Genomic DNA, 23,233 nt, shown 5'->3' with positions numbered 1-23,233 from the left:
GGTAAGCCTTAATTACGCCTTTTTATTGCCCAAACTGCCATTTCCTCCTTATCCCAAACAAGCAGGGAAGGCTAATGGCACGTTACTAGCCGTGCTGGCGATAAATGCCATTACTAGATTTTTCCATTCCAGCTGCTAAGGCAGAGGCAGCAGGGGCCCAATCCTCTAGCCCTCTTCCTAAAAAGAAAGGAAGGGAAAAAAAAAAAAAACACCACACGGGGGAAAAAAATAAAAAAGGGGAAGCAGGACAGAGCACACTGGCGGCACCCGCAGGGCCGAACCTTCTGGAAGCGTTTATTAGCTTTGGCCGCCGACCAGAGCGGGCTGCAGGAGCGGGGCCTGGTTAATCTGCAGCCAGGCCCGGGCGTGAGGGGGGCGAGCGGGAAGCGCGGCCTAGGCAGGGCTCCAACAGTTGGGGTTGTGCTGGTTTTTTGTTCCCTTTTTTTTTTTTTTTTCAAAAAAACTTTATTGGGAGAACTACAAAACATTTACAGTACAAAGTTTACAGTCTCACACAATTTGTAGTGAACTGACTCCCGAAAAATATATTACAACTCAAGTTGACTTATCCTTTAGTTACATTCAAAACATACTTCTGTTAAAGTAGTCCAAAAGAGTACATAGTGCTCAATCTGTACCTATGTACAAACAAAACTAAGCTACTGCTCATTCATCCACCGTCCAGGAAAGTTTCGGAAAACTCCCGCCTTTCTACATAAGAAAAAAAAAATTACAAGTTTTGGAATTCAATTAAACAAGATATGCTCGTGTACTGTATAAAGTTTCAGATCCAAAGATGGCCTCCATTCTTATAAAATAAAAAGTGGTGAAATTTTGCTGTAGTTAAAACCCATCCCTACATTCAAATTATCATCTCAAGCATTAAGAAAAATACTTATTTGGTTGAGAAATAGTTAAGGCAAGCATGGACCCTCAAGAAGGCACTGTGAGACATAATACTGGGACCCCCAATTATTGCTACATACTTTGAGACTATATCACAGTGTGATTGGTGGAGTTAGGCAACAAGAAATACTTTTTGGTTACTTTAAACGACTCTGAAATTAGATTTGCCACTTTGAAGTCTGATTGCAAAGTCAGTCTTTTTTTTTTTTGTTGGTTTGTTTCCCCCCCCCCCTTCTTCTACTTGTTTTTCAACTCGGACGGGCTACAACCATTTACATTCTAAAAAAACCCATAGAAATTGCTCAAACTACTTCCACAGCATCGAGACCGATTTCTATAAAGAAACCATGCAATCTTTCAGATTTACGTAAACAAGGAAAGAAATTAATGAAATAAATATTACATACAATCTCTTAAATTAAGAATTTTACTCATTTACAATAAAATAACCAAGTGAAGTTACAAAAAGGCATATATTACTGTGAAAAGAACACACTCCACATTTCGCCGATTAATAATGGCAATCATAATTTAAACATAATAAAAGAATATATATCTATTGCTTTTCATCATACCCGATAAATACAGTATGAACAAATTACCAATGTATACTTTTCACAAGATAATAAATAAGTTAAATAGTTTCATATTGAGTTGTGTGCAGTGACTCATTCATGCAATCAACTCAAACAGCTAAAAAAAATTAAAAAAATCAGCAGTTATTCTCCAACAATTACAAACTAAACTCAGTTGAGTGCTTCCAAATAAAGCAACAACAAAAAAAAATTGTTCTAAGCCAAACATCCACTAAGTGGTGGCAATGGAACCAATATTAAACTTTGGAATGAAGGTTTTAGCATTTGTTATAATAATAATATATAGATATATAAAAAAAGAAGGTTGTTATCAAGGCATATTCTTGGCAGGATGTTGGATTTATCTTTTCTTAAAAAAAGCTTATAGGTTTTAGTTACGTTCTGTGTTTTTATTTGAACTGGATTGAAAGACAAGAACTGCTCGGTGGCTTTTCTGCGTGTGCCTGCAGATGTGGAGGAGCTGAAAAGGCAGAACCCGCGCTCCCCGGATTGTTTGTTGCTTTCTGGTGGTGTCTTTGCTAACGCTCGTGTTTTGTTTTCTTTCTTTTTTTTTTTTTCTCTGAACACAGATGGAATGGCTGCTGCTGGTGCGTATCATAACTTGTCTCCAAAGAACAACAACGAAAAAAAAAAAAAACAACCCCAAAACAAAAATCCCCTTCTTCCAAGGTCTCTCTATAAAAATAGGTTTGTTCAGTTCACGTCACTCGCCCTTTCGCAAAACGCTTTTTTGTTCAGCTCTCGGTGGATATATAGATAGATATACGTATAAAAAAAAAAAAAAAAAAAGAGCAGGGTTCTCTCTCTTCGCCCTGCGACTTACTTGCGCTCGCGGCTGCGGGGGGGGCGCGGGGCCGGCCCGGGGGCGGCGGCGGGGGGCGCAGCGGGAGCAGCAGCAGCAGCAGCAGCCGCCGGCCTAGTCGTCGGAGATGGAGAGGCGGCTGAAGATGGGCAGGCGGCGGCCCGAGTCCAGGCTGGGCGACTCGGAGCCGCTGAGGGAGCCGGAGCTGAGGGAGCCGCTCAGGTAGCTCTCGCGGTCCGACAGCGAGTCCGGCGGGCTGGGCGGCGCGTCGAAGACGGGCGACTCGGAGAGGCGGCGCAGGGGCTGGAAGCTGAAGGGCGGCGAGGCGGGGGGCGGCGGGCAGCCCCCCCCGGGGGGCGGCGGCGGCGGGGGCTGCTGCTGCTGCTGCTGCTGGCAGCGGTAATAGGCGGCGGCGGCGGCTGCGGCGGCGAAGCTGGGGGTGTGCAGGGCGAGGGGCGCGATGAGGCTGCCCAGCTCCTGGCCCGAGAAGGCGAAGGCGTTGTTGGCGCAGGGCGGCGAGAGCAGCTCCTCGCAGTACGACGAGGCCGAGGCGGGCGGCGGCGGCGTGCGCGACCCGCCGGGGCTCTCCAGCAGCGCGGCGGCGTCCAGGCGGCCGCCGGGGGGCGGCGGGGGCGGCGGGGCGGCGGCGTGCGGGTGGTGGTGGTGGTGGTGGTGGGCGGAGAAGCCGGAGAAGCTGAGGCTGTGGTGCAGCTTGGGCCGCTCGCTGCCCCCGCCGCCGCGGGGGTGCCCGAAGCCGCCGCCGCCGCCGCCTCCTCCTCCTCCGCCTCCCAGGGGGTGGTCACGGGGGGCGAAGGCGCGGAGGTCGCCGGTGCTGCCGGCGGGGTGCGGGGCGTGCTGGTGGTGGTGGTGGTGGTGGTGGTGCGGGGGGGCGGCCGAGGCGGGCGGCGCGGCGGCCGTGCCCCCGCCGGGCGCCGGGCGGCGCTCGTCGGCGTTGTGGATGAAGTGGCAGCGGGGGCCGTAGGGGCAGAAGCCGATGGTGTGGAAGGTGCGGCACAGCTCGGTCTTGTACTTGGGGTGGCGGGTGAGGCTGCGCAGCTCGTGGAAGCCGTGCGCGAACTGGCACTTCTCGCCGTACTTGCAGGCGCCGCTCTCCTCGAAGGGGCGGCACAGCTCCGTCTTGTAGCGCGTCGAGTTGATGGGGGCCCCCCCGCCGCCGCCGGAGCCGCCCCCCTTCTGCTGCTGCTGCTGCTGCTGCTGGAGCTGCTGCATGAGGTGCTGGCTGCGCTCGCCGTTCTCGCTGAAGGAGCGGTCCCGGAACTTGTTCTCCTTGTTGAGCAGGGCCGTGGGGCTGCTGCTGCCGCCGCCTCCGCCGCCGGAGCCCGTCTCCTTCAGGCTGCCGAACGAGGAGGAGGAAGAGGAGGAGGAGGAGGAGGAGGAAGAGCTGGAGCCGGTGGGGCTGGGGAACTTGGAGCCGCCGGCCAGGGCCGGCAGGTTGCTGGTCGAGTGCCGCCGCAGGAAGCCCGGCGCGAAGCTGGAGCTGGGGGGGGTGACCGGGGTCCCCACGGCCTTCTTGTCCAGCATGCTGCTCAGGTTGGTCAGGGACTTCTCCGTCTGCGAGCGGGGCGGGAGAACGGGGGGACGGGGAGCGGGAGAAGAGGAGGAGGAGGAGAGAGCGGAGAGAGGCGGGTTGCAGGGCGACCGCCAGCCCGCGCCGCCCCGGGCACGGCCCCGGAGCCGCGGACGGGGCAGGGACGGGGACGGGGGCACGGAGGCGCCCCGCGACCCCCGCGAAGCCCCCCCGCAGCCCCCTGCGGGGCTCCCCCCGCGCCCCGGCCCGGCCCTTACCTTGCACAAGAAGTCGATGTCGTAGAAGGCCGATAACAGCGTCGTAGACATCGCTAGATCCTGTAATGGTCGGAAACGCAGGAAGGACCGAAAGATCCCGCTCCCCTCGGAGGGTTTGCAAAAGCCACGACTGGGCGGGAGGTGGTGGCGGCGGCGGGGCGGGGTGGGGTAGGGTAGGGGGGTGCCGGCCGCTCACGGATCCGAAACGCTCCCGTCTCCTTCCCGGCGGGGCGGCGGGAGCCGGGCCGGGGCGGCGGCGGCGGCTGCAGGGCAGCGGGCGACCGGCGGGAGCTCGGCGGGGCCCCGCGCCGCCCCCATATAAACGCCGCCGCCGAGGCACGGGGGGGAGGCGCCGGGGCCCAGCGCCCCGCCCGCCGCCCGCCTCGCCCCGCCCCGCGGCGGGGCCGGCGCTGGCCGCCATTTCGGGTCGGCGCGGAGCCGCCGCCTCCTCCTCCTCCTCCTCCTCCACCTCCTCCTCCTCCTCCTCAGCCGCCGCCGCTTGTGCCACGTAATGGGCCCGAGACAAAAGCCCGGGGCCGCCCCGGGGCCGGGCGGGCTCGTTCCCGCCTGCCCGCAGCGCGCTGCTTCTCCCCCCCCCCCCCCCTCGCCGTGCCCGGCGCTGTGCCGCCCCCTGCCGCCCCGCGGAGCTCCTGGTGGAGCGGTTACAAACCAGCCCGGGCCCCGTTGCGCTGTGCTAGCGCCCAGCGCCGCGTTTGCTCGCCGCGAGGCGAGGAGGAGCCCTGCTCGCGGCCGCGCTCAGAGCACGGCGAGCAGCGCTGCGCCGTGGGGCCGGCTCCTGCACCCCTTAACCCAGCCCTCACGGCTTCGCTGAGTTACTCGGGTTTTACGGTCGCCGTGGACCTACTGCTACACTGCTCTGCCTCTGGAGTTGTCCGTCGCTCAATATAAACGTGCACACACGCTTCAACTTCTTTCCAATAAAGCACAAAAAACAGGGCTACCAGGTAGCCTTACGCTCACTGCTGAAATAACCGAGGGCACAGAACCGAGCCGTCCTTTTGGTACTCACAGGTCCCTGTCCTGCCAGATTTGCTGCTGCACCAGTCCCAAAAGCTGGGAGCTGCGCTAACAGGCAGCTGTCAAACAGTTGTGCGGCCCCTGACTACTCTTAAAAACGGCTTCCAGACGTAACCTGGGCTACTCTTTGCCCAGGAGCTGCAAACAGATGCCAACAAATTAATTTCCAGGCTAGCTCACAGCGTGGCTTTATTGCATTAGATAACACATATCCTAAAAAAACAAGTTTCCATCTCGGATTCTAACATTCTCCTTTTGCTGTGCGAAGTCTCATGTTGCATTGTGAATTACTTACATAAGTAATCTCGAATCCTGGAAACCTACAGCGAGTACTTCCACTTCTGTTCAGACGTGAGTTTTTGCCTAGAGTGAGTTAGCCTGGTGTAGTTTGCACACATTCGTTGGGCTCAATTCGATAGCTTATCGTGGTTTACAGCAGATTCCTCCCCAAACTTACGCCGTCACAAGGAGTCGGCGACACGACTGGGATGCCATGGGCAGACCAGGACGGTCGCTCTTCGTGAAGAGCCCGGCCAGGAGCTGACACAGGCTGCAGAGCCGCGCTGCGTTGCATTGTGTTGCATTGCCACCTCCCGGAGACCGGCAGCACGGCAGAGCCTGCAGCCCTCCGAGCGCCGCGTGCTCGCTGCATCGTCACCCAGCCGCGCAGCGAGGCTGTGCCAACGGGCAGCTGCGAGCCGCGAGGCTGAAAGTGAGCAACCGCGTATGGCACATAACTCTGTAACTCTTCCAAGGGGACTGGAGTAACTATATATATCGACTTACAGCTTTGTTTTGGTTATGCCCAGCTCTGACCAGACCAAATGTAAAATCATAGCCCTCGACTGAAGGAACATAAATCCTTTTTAAAATAAGTATTTATTTTTGACGTCTCATTTTCACATCACAGCCGACTCCAAATTCCCAGAAAAATAAATCCAGAAAGCGCGACAAACGTTTTTGTACCTCAGACAATGAAATGGTTGAGCACTGGACACATTCCATGCAGCTCTTACCCGAGGGCTCGCTGCAAAACCTCGGGAGGGAGAGCGCTGTAGCACGAGGATGCTTCCTGCACATCTCTGGTGGCCTCGTTCTACCGAGCAGGACCTTCTTTTTCAAGACTGCTTGGAGAGCAAGGTGTTTTGAAGTAAAGACAAAACTATTTTGTTCTAAGTGGAACAGCGCTTTGTTTTCAACACTGCCAACTTCATTTGAGAGCAATTTTACAAAAGTAGTTATTTGATTTACAGGAAACACAGGCATGCGAAGCGTAACTAATGCTGTTTCCATCTACAAAACAAGGCTACTAGCAAAGTAAGGATCCTTGCCTTCCTCCAGAGAAGAATGCAGTAAAATTTAAACTGTAGTCTAGAATTTGTCACGGACAACGAAGGGATCCAAGGTTTAACTTAAAATAAAAATTTCCCTTATCAATTTAATAATTAACATTTTACCTGTCAAAAGAAGCCCCCGCAAAAGAAGTTTTTTTCTTGGTATTAAAATACAGGAGGTAAAAATCCAGGATAAAATGTAACACAACGACAGGTGGCCTGCACCTGGATGAATGGAAAATGTTAGGTTTAGCTGCTTTACTTCCCACAGTAGCTACAATAAACCATACTCAGCTGAATGAAATTAGCAAATGCATTTAAAAGGAATGGTCTCCCACAGCACACCTGACCAAAAAAAAAATAAATCAACGGACTCATATATGGAAAATGCGTTTTTAGCATGAATAGTGAATAGTTTGTTACAGGTTTACTGGGGTTGTCATAGCAATACCTTAATTCCTTGAATATCCATAGAATTCAGTCCCCTGCCAATCCACTATAATGTCTGTAGTTCCCTGAGAATTAACTTTTAGTGTTTTGTTTTAGTTTATTTTTTTGGACTTCCGTTTTTGCAAATCTCATCAGACTTGAGCAAATTTATTATTTTAAGGCAGACTGATATTCTTTCATTCTGAATAGCCAATTTTGTGAATTCTGAAGTTTTTGAAAATTCTGGAGTCGGAGGAAGCGCTCTAAGAAGGCGTGCAACAAGCTGGGCGCGGTCCTGTGCCCTTCTGGACAGTCGATTAAGCTCTCCCTGATCTGGTAAGGTTAGATGAGTCACTTGTACAAGCCGTAAAAGGTGCTTACTAAGTTGTCTGACGTTAGTTAACTTCTCTTCCCAAAAATTCACTTCCCCTTTATCAAACAGGTTATCATCTTCTTCCTTAACGAAAAGAAAACCAACAGCAATTAGGAAACGACTTGTGGGCTGGATAACAAGGAAAGCATTTTAAAGTATAAGAAAGATACAAAGAGAAGTAGAGTGTAGAGCCTGTTACAGGTTATTTCTACAAAAAAAAAAAAAAAGGAAAAATTCATATGCATCATTTTTCACAGGTTTTCAATGCAATATGAAGTTTCTTCCTTTGCCAAAGAAATTCTACCTTCAAAAATGAGGCAGTTGTGGTATAACTCTTGGGGAATAGTGGAAGTAAGTAGTAGTCCTAATCCTTAACGTGTGCTTGCCTTCCACTGTAACTGTCTTGTATTTCACAGAGACTCCTGTAACCAGCATGGTAATTTGCTATCTCATGGAGCTTTTTGAGTGGATTAAGTGGAAAAGGAAAATGGTATCAGCCAGTGAAATATCAGAAAGGCGTACCTAAACCACAGGCTTAAGAGAAGTTTCGTAATACATTTTATGGTGCATATTAATTGTCAACAAACATCCCTGTTCCCGCTACTTCCCTGTTACCGTCTAGCCTGATTTTCATTCTTACAGCCTTGTCATGGCAAAGGTAGCGCAGTGCTATATACGGCTTTAGGCTCTATAGAACCTACATGGCAAAGCTTTTCTTTGCGTAAATAATCCTTCTGAAGGCGGTGGCTTAGGTAAGTGAGGCTAAGTGCTGTACAGCACCAGTCCTATGAAGATGGCATGAGGCTACCAAATATGTAGCTGCAATCTCTGGACAAGCAGCTGGGGGAACACGGTTCTTGAATGCCAGATGTGCCTGGTACCCACAACAGCACTTTAGATTCAAGGCGGGCGATCATCTGCAATGCCACTGAATGCAATTAGTTACAGCTGCAGTCAACAATGATTTGTTAAGTAACTCTTGATTTATTTCAATCTCTGTTTGTTGGTCTTTTTAATTTTATACTGATATTGCCAGGCCACTGACATCAACTCTATTTATTTATTCTAAATCTGTCCACGTGATTTTTTTTTTTTATAATTGTAAATACAATTAATACTGGAGTAATGACCGTTAGGGAATGGCTTCATCAGATTAGCCATTTCATTCTATTCCTAGCGCAAGAAACATAGCCATCCCAATGTGAGGGAGCAGCTAGATGTTAGAATTACCAGAGCTGAAGTCTCTGAGCCTTGTCGTAGATCACTGTCTCCCAGCAGCCACTCCAGCAAGATCGGCACGCCGGCACCGGCTTCCCCCCACAGCTGAAGCAGCTCACGCAGTGTGCCAAACGCTAAGTCCAAGGCCATCGGAGCATTCACTATCCTAAGTGCAAACTCTGTTGAGAGAAAATACGTGCAACGACGTATAGCAAGGCCAGAAACATTTTCAAATAAGATCAGCACAAAAATGATTTCTTGAAAGCAGATGCTGAATTTACACAAACACATCTAGAAAGACTGCAAGTATGCCAGATGAGTATTTGTTTCTCTAACACCTGGAGTCTTTTTTCCAGTCCCAAAATCATACATGGAGCAACTGAAACACTGATGCCTAGTATTTTTCCTGCTCATATAGTGGCATTCCTTAACAAAGGTTCAAGTATACCAAGATGTCTGTTAAAAATTTGTTCAGAGACAGTGCTGACACTATTACATGGTGACTATTTATGCAAAACTGCAGCTATACCGTAAATGTGACCTGGTGATTCACTGGATCTCGAAGCCTACAGCACATTGTATGTTTTAAAGGACTGAGATATAGAAGGAATCATCATTTAGTATGCAATCTCTCTATATATAATAGGTTATACATTTATATACATGCACACATATGTAAGAGAGATCAAGCATGCAAGACAGGCTTAGAGGAGATGTTCGAGGAAGGAAAGACAGACACTGCTTACAATATCATCACAGAGATATATCTATACAGTTTTTGCTATCGGCTGCTACAGTTTTTTTCCCTGGGGACTGAAGAAATGGACAAATCATGCCAGAACTGTACACAAAGCCATCATCCACACCAGATTTCTTCCCTAAACGTCTCCACTGCTCTCATCTGTGCAGATGATGTTCTAACTATGTTGTTCCTAGGCCTGCTCACAATAATGGAATACATAAAAATGCCATCAGCCTTGTTTGCATTCAGATCCAACAGTTGTCTTCACCAATACAAGTTTATCCAGTGGTAATGTTAATGTAGTTTTTCCTTTTTTTTTTTTTTTTTTAAATGGGCATGAAGGAAGAGGACTGGAGGAGGAGCACTAATGAACAAGTCCCTGTAAAATTCGTTAGTGTAAAATGGATTTGGGCAAAATTTACCCTTGTGTCCACAGTCACCAGCAAAAAACAGCTGTTCACAGAAGGGTCTTACTTCTAAGTAGTAAGGACACATCATCCAGACACATCATTCTTGAAGAATGTCTTTTCTGAGGCGGAAATGCAGCAGAGCCAGAATTATTCAGAAAAATCGGTAACAGACATGGAAGGCTGACCTCACTTTTTGTGTCGGAGGGTCCTTAAACATTTCTCACGAAGGACAACCACTAACATGCAAGAGGTACAACAGTGCAGTCCGGCAGCAGCCACCCTTCACACCTCTGTTGTGCAACACTCCCTACTCCCTGTGCCAGCTGCAGATCTTCTGGAGTACTGGCACAGAAGAGCAGCGTACAGTAAAACACGGCCTGCATACCAGAACTAGGGAAATAGGCATGCCAACGAATAAGGAAGAGCAAGAAACAACTGAAGGCAGAACAGGCTCGGAAAAAGATGGGTGCATGGTGTTTGACAGACCTGGCAAAGTACGGAGGACATCAGGGAGGAGGAATTAAGATTTGAGACCACAAGAACAAAGGACTGTAATAAAGGAGGGAGTGAAGGAAAAAGAACAGATGGTCCCTTCTTTATCTTAGAGTTAGATGAGGGTAAATGGAAATCTCCTTGAACAAGCAACAGGAAGGTAGGCAGTCAATCTCTCAGTGACACTAATAACGTTACATATGCAGTTTGTCTCTGGTAGACAAAGAAATTAAATATTCAGGTCTGTTTTCTTCATGCTGAGACTTAGCACTGTATCAGGACACCCCTCAGTTTTGTCAGGGAGGGAGATTTTGCAGGGGAGCACGGCGCGATGTCCCCACACCATTTATTTTAGGTGTTTTTGCTGGTGGTTCTTTCCAAGATTTCCCCCACCACCACCCCAAGCTTGCTTTCTCTGTTGCTGTGCCCTACTTTGAACATGTCTGTTACTCTAAAGGGCAGGTACAATGTTTGTCCTCTGTGGTTTGATTTGCTCAGGCCCAGGCAGAAACACAACTTCGTTCAAGTGCTGTGGGCACCTGCGCCCCTCAGAAATGCTGGCAGTCCCCGAGCTGCAAGGATACAAGCGGAGACAGCGTGGGGTTCTGAACTGGAAACGAGCACCCAGGTTACCAACACAAAGCACAACATTTTCAGAACAGTTCTCCTGAATTCTGATGATCCTCCAGAGTTTTACGGATGATTACTGAATGCCTGTGGTTGCCAATATTTATGTAACGTCCCTTGCTTGTGTCATTCAATCTGTCTTTGAGTATTTAGCAAATTAAGTGATGCTGGGAGCTAAAACCCAAACATGTCATATCCTACTGCTGTCTTCCTGAAGTTAGCTGTTGCTTTGGAGGACTGATTATAGATACAACTGCACACATCTAAAATATCTGCCATTTCTGGGGCATTTTTTCTTTTTCTTTCTTTTTTTTTTTCTTTCAGATTTAGACTCCTGAATCGCAAACAAAATCATGTGGTCTTTGTGGATAAGAACACTGGGCTCCTGAGTAATGCACCAGAACATATACTGGGGCTGAAAACTGATGAGGCAGCAAAACAAGTGATGCTCAGATTGAACTTGCTTGCTGATAGTTTTTCAACAGAGCAACGCAGAAGAAAAGGCTGCTCTGTGGTCACAAAGCATGGCAAGCTTGTAGAGAATCCTTGCATCCCAACAAAATAAGTTGGAAGGTTTTCTTCCCCCCCCCCCAAGAAGACAATAGAAAAATTACACAAGTAACATTTATAGGAGGTCTAACACCCAGGAAAAGCATGAAAAACCTCAACACGGCACTGGCCCAAAAGATAGCGACTAACCTCCAGTGAACTGCAGACACCAGTGAACTGCTCTGCCAACCAACACATCAGATCTGATGTGGAGACAAAGAAAACCAAAGCAGTGCTCCTTTGATAAGGCTGAAACTGAGACTCCAGAAATTCAGATAACAGACTGCCTACCTTGGGTCTCCAGTGGCCTCCTGGTACTTGAGGTGTCGGCACAGATTCAACGACAGATCAGGCTCTGGCAGCAGCAGAATTTGTGCTTCCCCCTGCCCATCCCACCCCCGCTGCAGGGCTCCAGGGAGGGCTGGAAGGCTTTCCATCGCTTCCCCAGCTGCTGGCATTTACACAGTGCACTGACACACACTGACTTCGATAGCAGTTCACACAAATATTTGATGCTAGAATAGTGCAGGAACTGATGTGGAGACTCCCACTGCCACAAGGGCAACAAAAGGATGGCACAAGTATCCAGAGAAGGTGCATCAACCCCGTAAGATTTTGAGTGCTGAAGTTATTTAGATAAAGAACAACAAGCACAGTTATGTACATACCCATGACTTAATAGGTATACAGTGCTTTCAGAGAGAAGAACGTGCCATTGCTCTAAAAGTAACAGCAATGGATGCTGTAAGCACGCATATGATCTTTTAAGAAACTCACAGAAGGTGTGATGTCTTCTGAAAATGGACGTCCATGTCTTCACTGACGTATTAACTGGTGACAAGAACTGCGCCTCACATCGCAGCTTGCCTGTAAAACTTGGCTGATTTTCAAGAAGCCACGGATTAGAGATTAGTTGATACTGTGTTCATGACTCATGCTAGGACTTCAGAAAGTGGTCTGAGCATGCTGAAGTTCACCAGGGGCAAAAAGGGCAGGTGGTTCTCCCCCACACACCCCAGCCTCTGGCCATGGCCTCCTGATGCTTCCCGCGAGCCAGCTCAGGTACTCTGCTGAGCACGTGGTAAGCTAACGCTCGAAATAGCGAAATGGCAATTTGGCACGCACGTGGCGTGGGTTCTGCTCGGTTAGCAAGCGGAGCTGGTCACCCTGCAGCCAGATCTGGTAGGGTTGGGAGCTGGGGAAGGGAAGGTCCCGTGTCCCCTTCGGAGCACAGGAGGGAAATGCAGAAGGAGAGCAAGACCTCCCTCTCAGCAAGCTGCTAGGTCAGGCCAGCCATAACCCGAAACTTCACCATCAGTCATGTAAACAAAATACTAGCAGAGATGAGTCAAGTGGCTATTAATAGCCTTTCATAATATATAAGTAACTATTTATTTTAAGAAACTGAAAAAAAACAATGTTCAAATGACAGATTTCTGGAAGCCGCTTACAGCTGATAGCCACAGGAACTAGAACAGCAGAAACCAAACCTGAAGATGTAGCTGTTGCCAAGCGCTGGGAAGTGTCGTAGTGCTCCCACCACCACAGTTCAACAGGCTATCAGACTGTGTCAAAATGATCACTTATCTGTTTTTAAAATTTTAAAACATATTTAAGTTCCAACACACGAAAACATCACAGGCAAGATAAGCATCTTGTTAAATAAGCCATCATAGGGGCTGAAATAAAAAAAATTTCTCTGCGCCTCCAACAAGTAGCTACAAGCAGAATTAATACTACTCCTTGCAATGAAAAACAAGAGATAACCATCAGGTACTACATGTTTTTTTCATTTTCAGGAAGTGAATTTTCATAAAGGGAAAGGGGTTAAGTACTGCACTGTTTTAGTCTTCTTTGTTAATCCACCCACATAAAAATTAGACCTCCCACACGCCCATTCATATACTCCAAAAGCTTTGATCATGCCAGATGTAAATATTTCTTCTAGTAGCCTATTACGTGTGCTCAAACTATACAATTGTTCTCTGTTAAACCCTCAGTGATATTATGGAGAGCTGAAAGGATATATTAAGAGCATACACACAGAAGATTTCAGTGACAACCGTGATAAAATATAGGCAAAATAGAAAAGCAGAACAGATTCCTTGCTTAAGAAGCCATTTTGTAATTGTTTTTATATTGGAAACTGTTAACTGAAGTTAATTTTAGAACAAAGGGTAATGCAATTTGTATAAATGTATACACTGTGTTCAGAACAAATGCAAAGAGAAGCACTAGGAGGGAGCTTAGTGCTGTAGTCCTGAGAGGAAGCCTCATGACGAATAGGGTACCAGCAGCGAGGATGTTTGCAAGCAAAACGTAAAGGATAAGTTGACATCAAAATTACAGAAAGTATTTTAGGTAGACAAGGCATATTCTAATGTGGTAAATCTTTTTTTTTTTTTTTTTTTTCCTCCACAGAATGCTGCCTACCTACCTAGGAATACCCACTACTGCATCACTATCAATACAGTACCTTGTAACACACCAGTAAAATAAGGTAACAATACCCTTGCTTCAGAGACAAGCATGCACATTTACACCCACAAAAGCTCGAAGTTTTGCTTGGCAAAACTGGGGATTAATCTCAGGCTGATACATCACCTAAACAAGATGATGAATGTCAGCAAGAGATCTGTTTGCCATCCAAAAGATGGGAGGTCGAGCACCACAGTCATTAATACCTGTAAGGTTAGATTTGAAATTTTTTAATTTTTTTTTTTTTGAAAATAGATTGAAAATTTCAGCCATTGAATCAATACTCACTTTTGCTAGCATTGAAGGTTTTATTTCTGGTGTCAAGTAATAATCAAGTTTACCCCTAATTCTTGACATATCAAGTAAAAGAGCGCCCGAGTGACACGTAGCTGCAGATATATACACACGGGTTTCCCCAAACTTAAAAAGTCTTAAGATTAAAATAAATAAATAAACAAATCTTACTGGTCCATCCTAAGAGTTTCATAAACTGGTAAATAAAATGAGGTTGGAAGCCACATTTCTTACGCTGAGATCACCTGCTTGTATGTTCTAATTGGATTTAGATGAGAATTGTGCAGCTCTGCAGCAGTGCAGCACACAAGTGTCTGGCCACCAGGAAAACAACAGGAAAAAAAGAAAGGTAGTGGCAGGAATGGAAAGTAAAGTGGCGTTCATTCCCACTCGGCCTCTACAGATTGAAAAAGGACAACTGAGAGGTAGAACAACAACAAAAAGAAGAAAATACAAAAACGCTAACTGGGGCCTCCAGATAGTTCGCAGGTGACTGTTTGAAAGGGTGCTTGTTCATTGCACTGTGTCAGTTTAAGTTACAAACATCAAAATTTCCAGTTTTTAAAATGACCATTTATGTAAAATCTAATATATAAGCAGAATCCTTTTTATAGCGTTTCATAAAATCAAAGGCAATTAGATCATTTCTATCCTCTCGAGAAATATCATTCCCTAGATGACGTACAACTACCTCATCTGTTTTCCATTTTCTTGCCTGAATCTATTTTACAGCCACACTTTTTCAGGATGACTTTAAGAAGAGGCCCTTCCTGACATCATGCAACAGGATGTCAAAACACAACACTATTACAAAACAAACTAATCAAAACTAATTTGTTAATAGTTGCAGTCTCCAAGTATAGCGGCCGTAATGTTGCTCTCAGCTTTGCCTTTGATTATAAACAGATCTCAGTTAATAACATCTCTGATTATGACGGAAACTCACAGCTCAGGACCAAGCAGAAAATTAAAGCCCCTTCTTGAACAGAAAAGCACAAACATATTAATCGTCTTTTCAAGCCCATGTAAGGAATGTGAACAGAACAGTATTTTCCAACTCCGAATTATTTTTTAAATGTATGTGTGTGTGTGTGTATAGACAAGCTCTTCCCATACACGCCATGCCTCCTTTGCACAAAGGGTTTTATTACAAAACAACCACAGCTAACAGATCTTTCACAGGAAATGAGCATTTGGACTTTACCACTTGCATTACCGTTTTTTCAGAAACACGCCCCCTGCCCCCCAAAGGCACGCTCCAATTTAAACAGCAAAAAACCAATACCCCCTGCATAAACCCACAGAACTTGACTTTTGAAAAGGTTAAAAAAAATGCATTATTCTTCAGCGAATTGTTTAGAACATTGCCAATGAGAATATGAATATGTTTAACTCAAATTAGGTGTGTGTTGGATAAATGAAGATGTACACTCACAGTTTCTAAATTAGTATCGCTAGAACTAAATATATGGCTGAGGTCTCTTATTATTGGCGTGTTCCAAGTGAGGAACTTTTTGCTTAGCACTGAGGAAGATTACCAGATGTGACTGAGATGTGTGTTACAGCTGTGCCGCAGGAACATGGGAGGCCAGTTTGTAACATAGCTGGGACTGTAGTGTCTGGAGATTGGTGGTCAAAGGTTCGTTATAGAAGGGATAAAGCAATGAGGAAAGCGTGGGTAATCAATATAGGAGACTGCAGATAAAATTCTTCTCTCCATACTGCCTGAAACCCAAAATAATTTAGGGCTACGTTCAAATACATAAAAATATTTTTAAAACAGTAATGAAAAGGCAGGCTTTCCTTCATTACTGTGTGTCACAGCCACTGCCATCACAGCTTGCATAAGGAGCCTGTCGAGATCTGTAAGCTGCTGCCCTGTTTACTCACTTGCAATTAACATGCTGATAAGAAAAAAACACTTAATATATTATTCACATGAACACTCCATTTAACATTTACCACTTTCAGACTCCCGGGCTGAGCACATACACTTATCATTCGTGTGTTCTTTCTTAATTTTCAGGACCATAACAACTCATAACCTTTACGTAACGGTGCCACTGTGTAATTAATAGAGCTAAATGAAGCGCTGTCAGTAAATAATCAGTAGCTAGTCCTTGATGGATGAGCTGATCCTAATTCAGTCCATTCACTTTCAACTTTAATTAGTGGCATTGTATTCTACAAAGCAAACAGTTCCTTCACCCCATGATGATCTAGCATTGTATAAGAGGGCTGAGAATAACTTGCAAGGTGTGGAAATAAATTTGGGAATACAAAGAAGCCACAGCAATTACACATTTTTATATAATGTAATTCTTTAAAAAGAAGTAATATTAAGTTCCTGATGCAAAAGCCAGTGATTTTAACAAGTACCATACAAGCCAATAAATCTTCCTAAGAATCATGAGTTTTAATGAAGTAGTTCTCCCTCCTTTTTCTTTAATTAAAAAAAGTGATATGAAATACTAAGGTTATGTTGGTGGAATTTTTTTGCTAGATGCAAATACGGGCCTAAATATGCTCTGTATTTCTACATTTGAGTACCGATGCAACAACATAGTTTTTTTGTTGTTGTTACAATAGCCCTTGTTCAAACTCCATGCTTGCTGCAGCTGCTGGCAACTGCTAAGCAAACTGTTCACTTTTGAGTTACTTGAATTTAGAGTAATATTAGATTATCGGACATTTTTCAAATAAACATAGAAAAAAAATGAACTACTCAAGACCACTTAGGTTACGGTGTGCTTTGACCTTGTTCTACGTTTTCTCTGAATGTTAACTTACATCGGTATGCCTTGTCTTTCTTCCAGCAGTTCTGTGCTAAAGGGTGGGACAGTGCAGAGTAACGCATATTGCTGTAAGTAAGCTGTAGCTATTAAGCATGTCTGAGTAGAGAAGACCCTTGCCAACTTACTACAAAACATCTGAGGAGTACGTGCCATTTACCGAACATACATGTTTGTGAGCAGAGGGGCAAAAAGTAAGTTGGGAACCTCAGCAATTCAGTCTTCATGTCTGTACTGATTGATACCTTATAATTAAATACTATGGAGAGAGGCTGTTTTTAAGTAGAGATGATTTATATTTCATTTTTATTTTTGCTTCATTTCACTTATTAAAAAGGATGACATTTGAAAGGAACTGACTCTAAGATTGTTCTTATGGAAAGTGCCATAAATCTTACATAGAATAATTTTTGTCAAAAAGGTTCATGATACACTCTCATCTTTTTTGCTGGCCAGTTCTCTAAACCCATGTATTTTCTCAGCATCTAAGAGTATATACTTAAAAGTGCAAAACCCCGCAGATGCTGTTCACTACACAAAGACATGATGAAAAGAACCCTTGCATCAAACCCTTCCAACGTACATAGTCCAGACAGACAACAGATGAATAAGACAAAGGGCTGAAACTTGTATGTAAAGAATGTCTCACAAGGAGAGTTATTTTTATCTTTTTGCTGGCATCTTCATACACAGATACACAATCCCATAATACTATCATTAATTTTGTGAACACACCCTTGTGTTAGAAAATATCGTAACTTCAAATTCATTCACACTTTAAGTGCATAAGTAACAGATGAGTGAGAGGACGTTCTTTCTTTCCCTGTCAAGATCCAAATGCCTTCTAATGTCTGCTTGCAAGTAGCTCTCCATGCAGTCTATCGGATCTGCTGTTACATAGTTTGCTGGCATCCTGCTGAAGAAAGCCTGCCTGGCTACAGAGCTGCGGTCTACAGACAGGCTGATGTTGCCAGGGTTCTTCCTTTCAACAGCTCCCCTCCAGCTCCTAGGCTAGTACAGACCCACAACTTCAAAAGACTTAAAGGCTCCTCTATGATCATGGGGCATCTTTCAGTCCACCCCAAGGAAGAAGTTTCCACCTTCTATCAAGCCCAGGAGCCTCAGAAGGTATCCCAATTCAGCTAACCTCCGTAAGCAGCAGTAGCCGAGAAGAGAGGCAGAAGCACCGCTGATAGCGCACGTGCACCACGTGCCCGTCAGCTCTACCAGGAGGCATCCGCCCAAAGCAACCAGCACCGAGAGCTTACACGTCACTTAGCAGAAGCTCTCCTGCAGGTGTCTGACAGACAAATTATAAGCACAGCTGCACGTCTCAATCCTGAAAGGAAAACACCCAACTCAGGAAAAAAAATTCAACAGCATCCAGCCCAGAGATCTACCTGCCCTTCACAAAGGCAAGATAACGCACCAGTGATTTCATCTGAGAGTGAGTTGGTTTCTAGGCTTCCTTTCAGATATATCACAGTGAAATGAAGCATTTCATGTACTCCTCACTCCTCTACGTCAACACAAAGGCTTCCTGATCCTAATCACACCAGTGTGGTTCATGACATTCTAGTATCAGGACTAAGACGATGAATTACCAAGATGATGTTCAAATTTCACCTTAAAGGAAGAAATGCATTTTTCTTTCACACAATTCTTGCCTCCTAGGCAATTTCTGGATTTTGCAGCTTCCGCAACCCAGGGCATTTCCCTTTCTTTATATGGGCATGTCCACACCTCTCTGGAAATCTTTCAGCCTATTTACACCTCCAATGTAAGCTCCAACAACTGCAGTCAAGTAAGTAACAGCTAGCTCAAGACTTGCTAGCAAACTGCTAGTTATCACATCCCTATCCCAGACATCGGTGGGGTGGCTACCTGCAACTTCACCTGCATCTTCATCAGCCACACCACCACTGCAGGGCCTTGACACACAGAGGCAGATCGTTAAATCATAACATGGCTCGCATGAATCACTGAGAGATCTTCTCACAAGTGAATTTACAGGAGGAGCAGGAACTGCTTGGTTCTGCATACTATGTGAATATATACACAGACTCCTTGACTGATGAATACCATTCCATCAGTAATCAGAGTTCTTCAGTGGAAAGTCTAACAGATACAAATAGACTTGTCTAGAACAGATTTTACGTTTGGCTTTTCCATTTCCTTCAAAGTCCTTTGAGGAATTGCCTTGTGTCTCTTCAGCTGAGAGAGAACTGAGATAATGCTGAGTGCTCTCCACAATATACTGATACACTCTGAAAATAAGCACTCCTTGCACAAGATAACAAGAAAAAAATGTCTTGCATATGGACACAGATATGAACTGCGCAACACCAGGGAATTCCCAGTCACTGGGAAGAAACCTCTCTTTCTATTCTCTCCTCATTTAACACATGGCTTTGAACCTCTCATCCCACATATTTTTAAATAGTCCAACCAGGTGAGGAAGACAGAATGGCTAGCTAGCATGTGACTCTCATTCGTTCATCATTATGTGGAGTACTTACTTCCCAAGTCACTTGCATTTGTATGATGTCCACAGAAAGAAGAAATGGCACTATCTGTATTCTGCCGAAGCAGAGGAGAGATGTGAAGATTAAGATCAAAAAATCTTGACTGATATTAGATGTCCAACCTGAGACATCATGACCTGTTTTCTGAGTATTCAGCATCCTGTGTTTTAATATTTGAAATGCATTTGCCTCTGGCTTCTGCTGTATGTGCTCTGAACTCCTGCAAATCATGCCTCCAAGGTATCTTGCTGAGCACTCAGCAAACAGGTGACCTCCTTTCCAAAGTGGTTGAAGTGACTTGCTTACCTGCACAAAACAGCTCTCTGGGAGAGGCAGGGATACAATGCAAATCGCAAGAGCAAAACTAAATGGCTTTGGCATGTTCCTTCTTGTGATCCTGTCTTAATTTATCACTTTCAGTTTTGCAAGTGAGGTAATACTGTTAGAGATATTTCCTATGCTGTATGTTCCTGATTCATCGTTAGAGCAAATCTGTCATGCCTATTGAGTGGTATAAGAACTTCTTGGGGAAAAAAAAAGGAAAAAACACACCAAAACAATAATAACAAAACAATCAAATGAAAAAACACCTTGTTGTAAGGTAGCTAGTCCCTGCTGCCTAGTACATGCAGCACATAATAAATAAGGTTGCATTTCCTATTTTTTTTTAATACCTGGCCTTGCAATCTCACATCTCACTAATACTCTTAGTGTAGGGAAAGGCCAAAGATGGCAATATATGTGTGTAATATTTCAAATTTCAAAACAGAAAAAGAAATCTGTACCTTATCCAAGTAATATGAACATTGAAGCTCATGAGTCAGAGAAACAGTGGTACCACATGGCTGACCACATCTGCAGCTGGAAACTAATGGAGTAAGAGGGAATAGTAACATCGCAGGAGATGTGGGGTATACGGACAGCACTGCTCCCGTGTCTTCTATCTAATCCCTGTCAGCAGACCCCACAGTATCTCAACACAGGTCTAATTATCTTGGCCAGTTAAGTTCTTCTTTTCCTTTGAAAACTCAGGGCTTGACACTCAGCCTCTTAACCAGCTCCAGCCACACTATCTCCCAAAATGCAGGAAAGTTCCCCTTTTTATCTTCTTCCCTACATTCTTCTGCTGCTAGACCCAGTCCAGCCTCCTTTCACCACAATTTTCATTAAAGATCTTTCTCCTCCTTTATGTCCTCCTCTTACACTGGCGAGAAGGCGACTCCTCACCTAACCAGACCGGGGATCCAGCTCCAGCACCCTTACTCTCAGCAGTTCAGCTCGACTGTTTCAACAGCCCACAGACATTTTTCTGATTAACCGTTTTCCCTTCTCTAACCAGAAATGACAGCACACTTCTCGTATTTGCTGACCACCCACAGGTATTATTGAAAGCGCAGGAGTTTTCATTTCAAGTACGTAAAGGCAGCCTGGCCCACGGCTGCCCCCAGCAACAACTGCAGAGTCCTTCTGGGGCTCTGCACCCCTGGCTCACGGCGCGCTCAGCTCCCTTCTGGGAGCACAGGTAAGTGCTGCAGGAGCACAGAAATTTAAGCTGCTTAGTGAACACAAAAATCTTTGCAGGTTTTAGCTTCTAGGCTCCTTAAAGTCTCTACCATGACATTTTATAGTCTTACTTCTCAGCCAAATTTGTACGTATTTTACTGAAGTAGCTTGCTCCAAAGCATATGTTAGAGCACTCAAAAGAAAAGGCCTGAAATTCTTTCTGTGGCCTGCATAAAGTATGTTTCCCTAACTTCATATATAGATTTTTTTTCTTATTTATTACAGTAGACATGAAATAAAATTTTTCACAGTATAGCAAATGTCAGTACCAACTATTAAGAATTAACACAAGTAGCTGAAAAATACGATTTTATAATGAGAAGTGTCAGAGAACACTACCAATGGACCATCAACCCTGCTTATAAAAATACACAATTCATGCACAATTAATTTAATCTACAAGACAAATTATAAAGAGAAGATGGAGACAAAGCGATAGGCTGTGAGCTTACAGAAGTCAAGGAAAGTTCTGCTGAGAAGGTGCTAGAAATTGGGAGGATGAAGTCAGAGGAGGTGGAGATGAAGGTGGCACTTATTGCACAGAAAACAGTCACAGTGCTGGTCACGGTGCTGGTGTATTTTTTTCAGCCACATTGGCAGTCTGCAAGAGTAAACAACATCAAAGGGATTTTTGTCTGCTCCCCCCCCCCCTTTTTTTAAACAAAATAAGGAAATCAACAGGCATGCTCCTGTGTACGTGGTTTCCCACCACAACCTCTAAACCAGCTGTACAATTTCAACCCAGTCTGACAAAAGGGATAAAGAAATCCAAAACATGAAGTCTTGCTTCTATGTAACCAGCCAGCTAGGTAGGGAAAAGAGACCCTCTTACCATCCCACCTAGCGAAAAGCTGAAACTTCAGTGATTAAACATGAGAAAATCCACTTATCTGCAAAACAAATCCATGAAAAAAAAAAAAAAGAAAAACAAGCTCTTTTCATTCCACTGCTCAAGGAACTTTTTAAGCTGCCCCACGTAGTTACACTCCACATTGGCACACGTTTCTAACATGGACATGTACGTCTTCAACACAAAGACTCTTTCTGTCTGTAACATCGTATTTTTCAGTCTGCCTGTTTCAAAGGAGCTTGCTTCAGGGAAGGCCATAACCTACTTCCCCCTGCCAGGGATGGCACAGCCTTCACCCTACTGGTGAGAATCTTGCAAAGTCCTCTAGCTTGGAGAATATACCTTTACTCTGTGACAGCCTTCCGCAGTGCCACAGAAATAATCATGCCAACAGCTGAAATCCAAGTTAAAGCGAGGCAGCTAACAAGCAAGGGCTGCCCGTATTGTCTGTGCTACTTCCCCATGAGTTGGAACTGAAACCACTAGTGTGTTCTACAGAGCAGCTCAGGATTCAGGGCCTGTATTTAAATACTGTTTCACCCTGAGATCCCTTCAACTCCTTACAGCCTGTTGAATTTCTATTCCAGGGTTTGTACCAACCTCACGTTACAGGAGCTTGAAGTCATCAGCTCCATACGATCAAGTCCTCTGTACTTTGGGATATAACCTGAGAGACCATTTCTCGTCTGTCCTGGTTCCAGTTAGGACAGAGTTAAGTAGCTCATAGTAGCTGGTAGGGTGCTATGTTTTGGATTAGGATGAGAAGAGCGCTGATAACATGCTGATGTTTTAATTGTTGCAGAGCAGTGTTTACACCAGGCCAAGGACTTTTCGGCTTCTTGCTCTGTCCTGCCAGCGAGCAGGCTGGGGGTGCAGCAGGAGCTGGGAGGGGACAGACCCAGGACAGCTGACCCAAACTGGCCAAAGGGGTATTCCATACCATCTGACGTCATGCTAAACAATATATAGGGGTGGCTGGCCGGGGTGGGGGGGCCGGCTGCTCGGGAATAGGCTGGGCATCGGTCAGCGGGTGGTGAGCAATTGCATTGTGCATCACTTGTTTTCTTACACATTATTATTGTTAATACTATTACCATTATCACTATTATTATTATTATTGTTATTATTATTTTCCTGTCTTAATAAACCGTCTTTATCTCAACTCACAGGCTTCACTTTCCCGTTTCTCTCCCCCCATCCCAGAGAGGGAGGGGGGAGGGTGAGCGAACGGCTGTGTGGTGTTTAGCTGCCAGCCGGGTTAAACCACAACAGTCTTTTTGGCGCCCAACGTGGGGCCCGAAGGGTTGAGATATCGACAAATCTGACCAGAGTGTGTTAAACTAAAATTGGTATAAGTATTGGACCTGCTTAATAGTTGCTAGTCACGATGTTGATTGCCTTAATCTCCA

At 45.4% G+C, this 23,233-nt stretch overlaps 2 protein-coding genes and 1 long non-coding RNA gene across 3 annotated transcripts in view; all 3 read right to left on the bottom strand.

Moving 5' to 3' along the window:
• Positions 1-270: 270 nt before the first annotated feature.
• On the bottom strand, positions 271-4,413 carry ZFP36L2 (ZFP36 ring finger protein like 2). Its single transcript, XM_083829116.1, has 2 exons — positions 4,111-4,413; positions 271-3,876 (listed from the first exon to the last, which is right to left on the bottom strand). The coding sequence occupies exons 1-2, from the start codon at positions 4,159-4,161 to the stop codon at positions 2,419-2,421; spliced, it is 1,509 nt and encodes a 502-aa protein (XP_083685242.1). The 5' UTR covers positions 4,162-4,413; the 3' UTR covers positions 271-2,418.
• A 1,597-nt stretch (positions 4,414-6,010) lies between these two features.
• THADA (THADA armadillo repeat containing) overlaps positions 6,011-23,233 on the bottom strand; it is a 175,029-nt gene continuing 157,806 nt past the window's right edge. The window contains exons 37-38 of the mRNA XM_083829105.1: positions 8,515-8,681; positions 6,011-7,368 (exon numbers count right to left, since the gene is read on the bottom strand). Coding sequence (XP_083685231.1) covers positions 7,030-7,368; positions 8,515-8,681 — 506 coding nt within the window. The 3' untranslated portion in view covers positions 6,011-7,029. The remainder of the gene's footprint in view (positions 7,369-8,514; positions 8,682-23,233) is intronic.
• LOC310896632 overlaps positions 9,548-23,233 on the bottom strand; it is a 33,239-nt gene continuing 19,553 nt past the window's right edge. Inside the window, exon 2 of the long non-coding RNA XR_014581684.1 lies at positions 9,548-22,505. This is a non-coding gene — a long non-coding RNA (uncharacterized lncRNA). The remainder of the gene's footprint in view (positions 22,506-23,233) is intronic.

This window comes from Anser anser (assembly GCF_964211835.1).
Source record: "Anser anser genome assembly, chromosome: 3".
Classification (NCBI taxonomy): Eukaryota; Metazoa; Chordata; class Aves; order Anseriformes; family Anatidae; genus Anser; species Anser anser.
The sequence above is the reverse complement of the archived record's forward strand: the minus strand, read 5'-3'. Positions and strand labels throughout refer to the sequence as shown.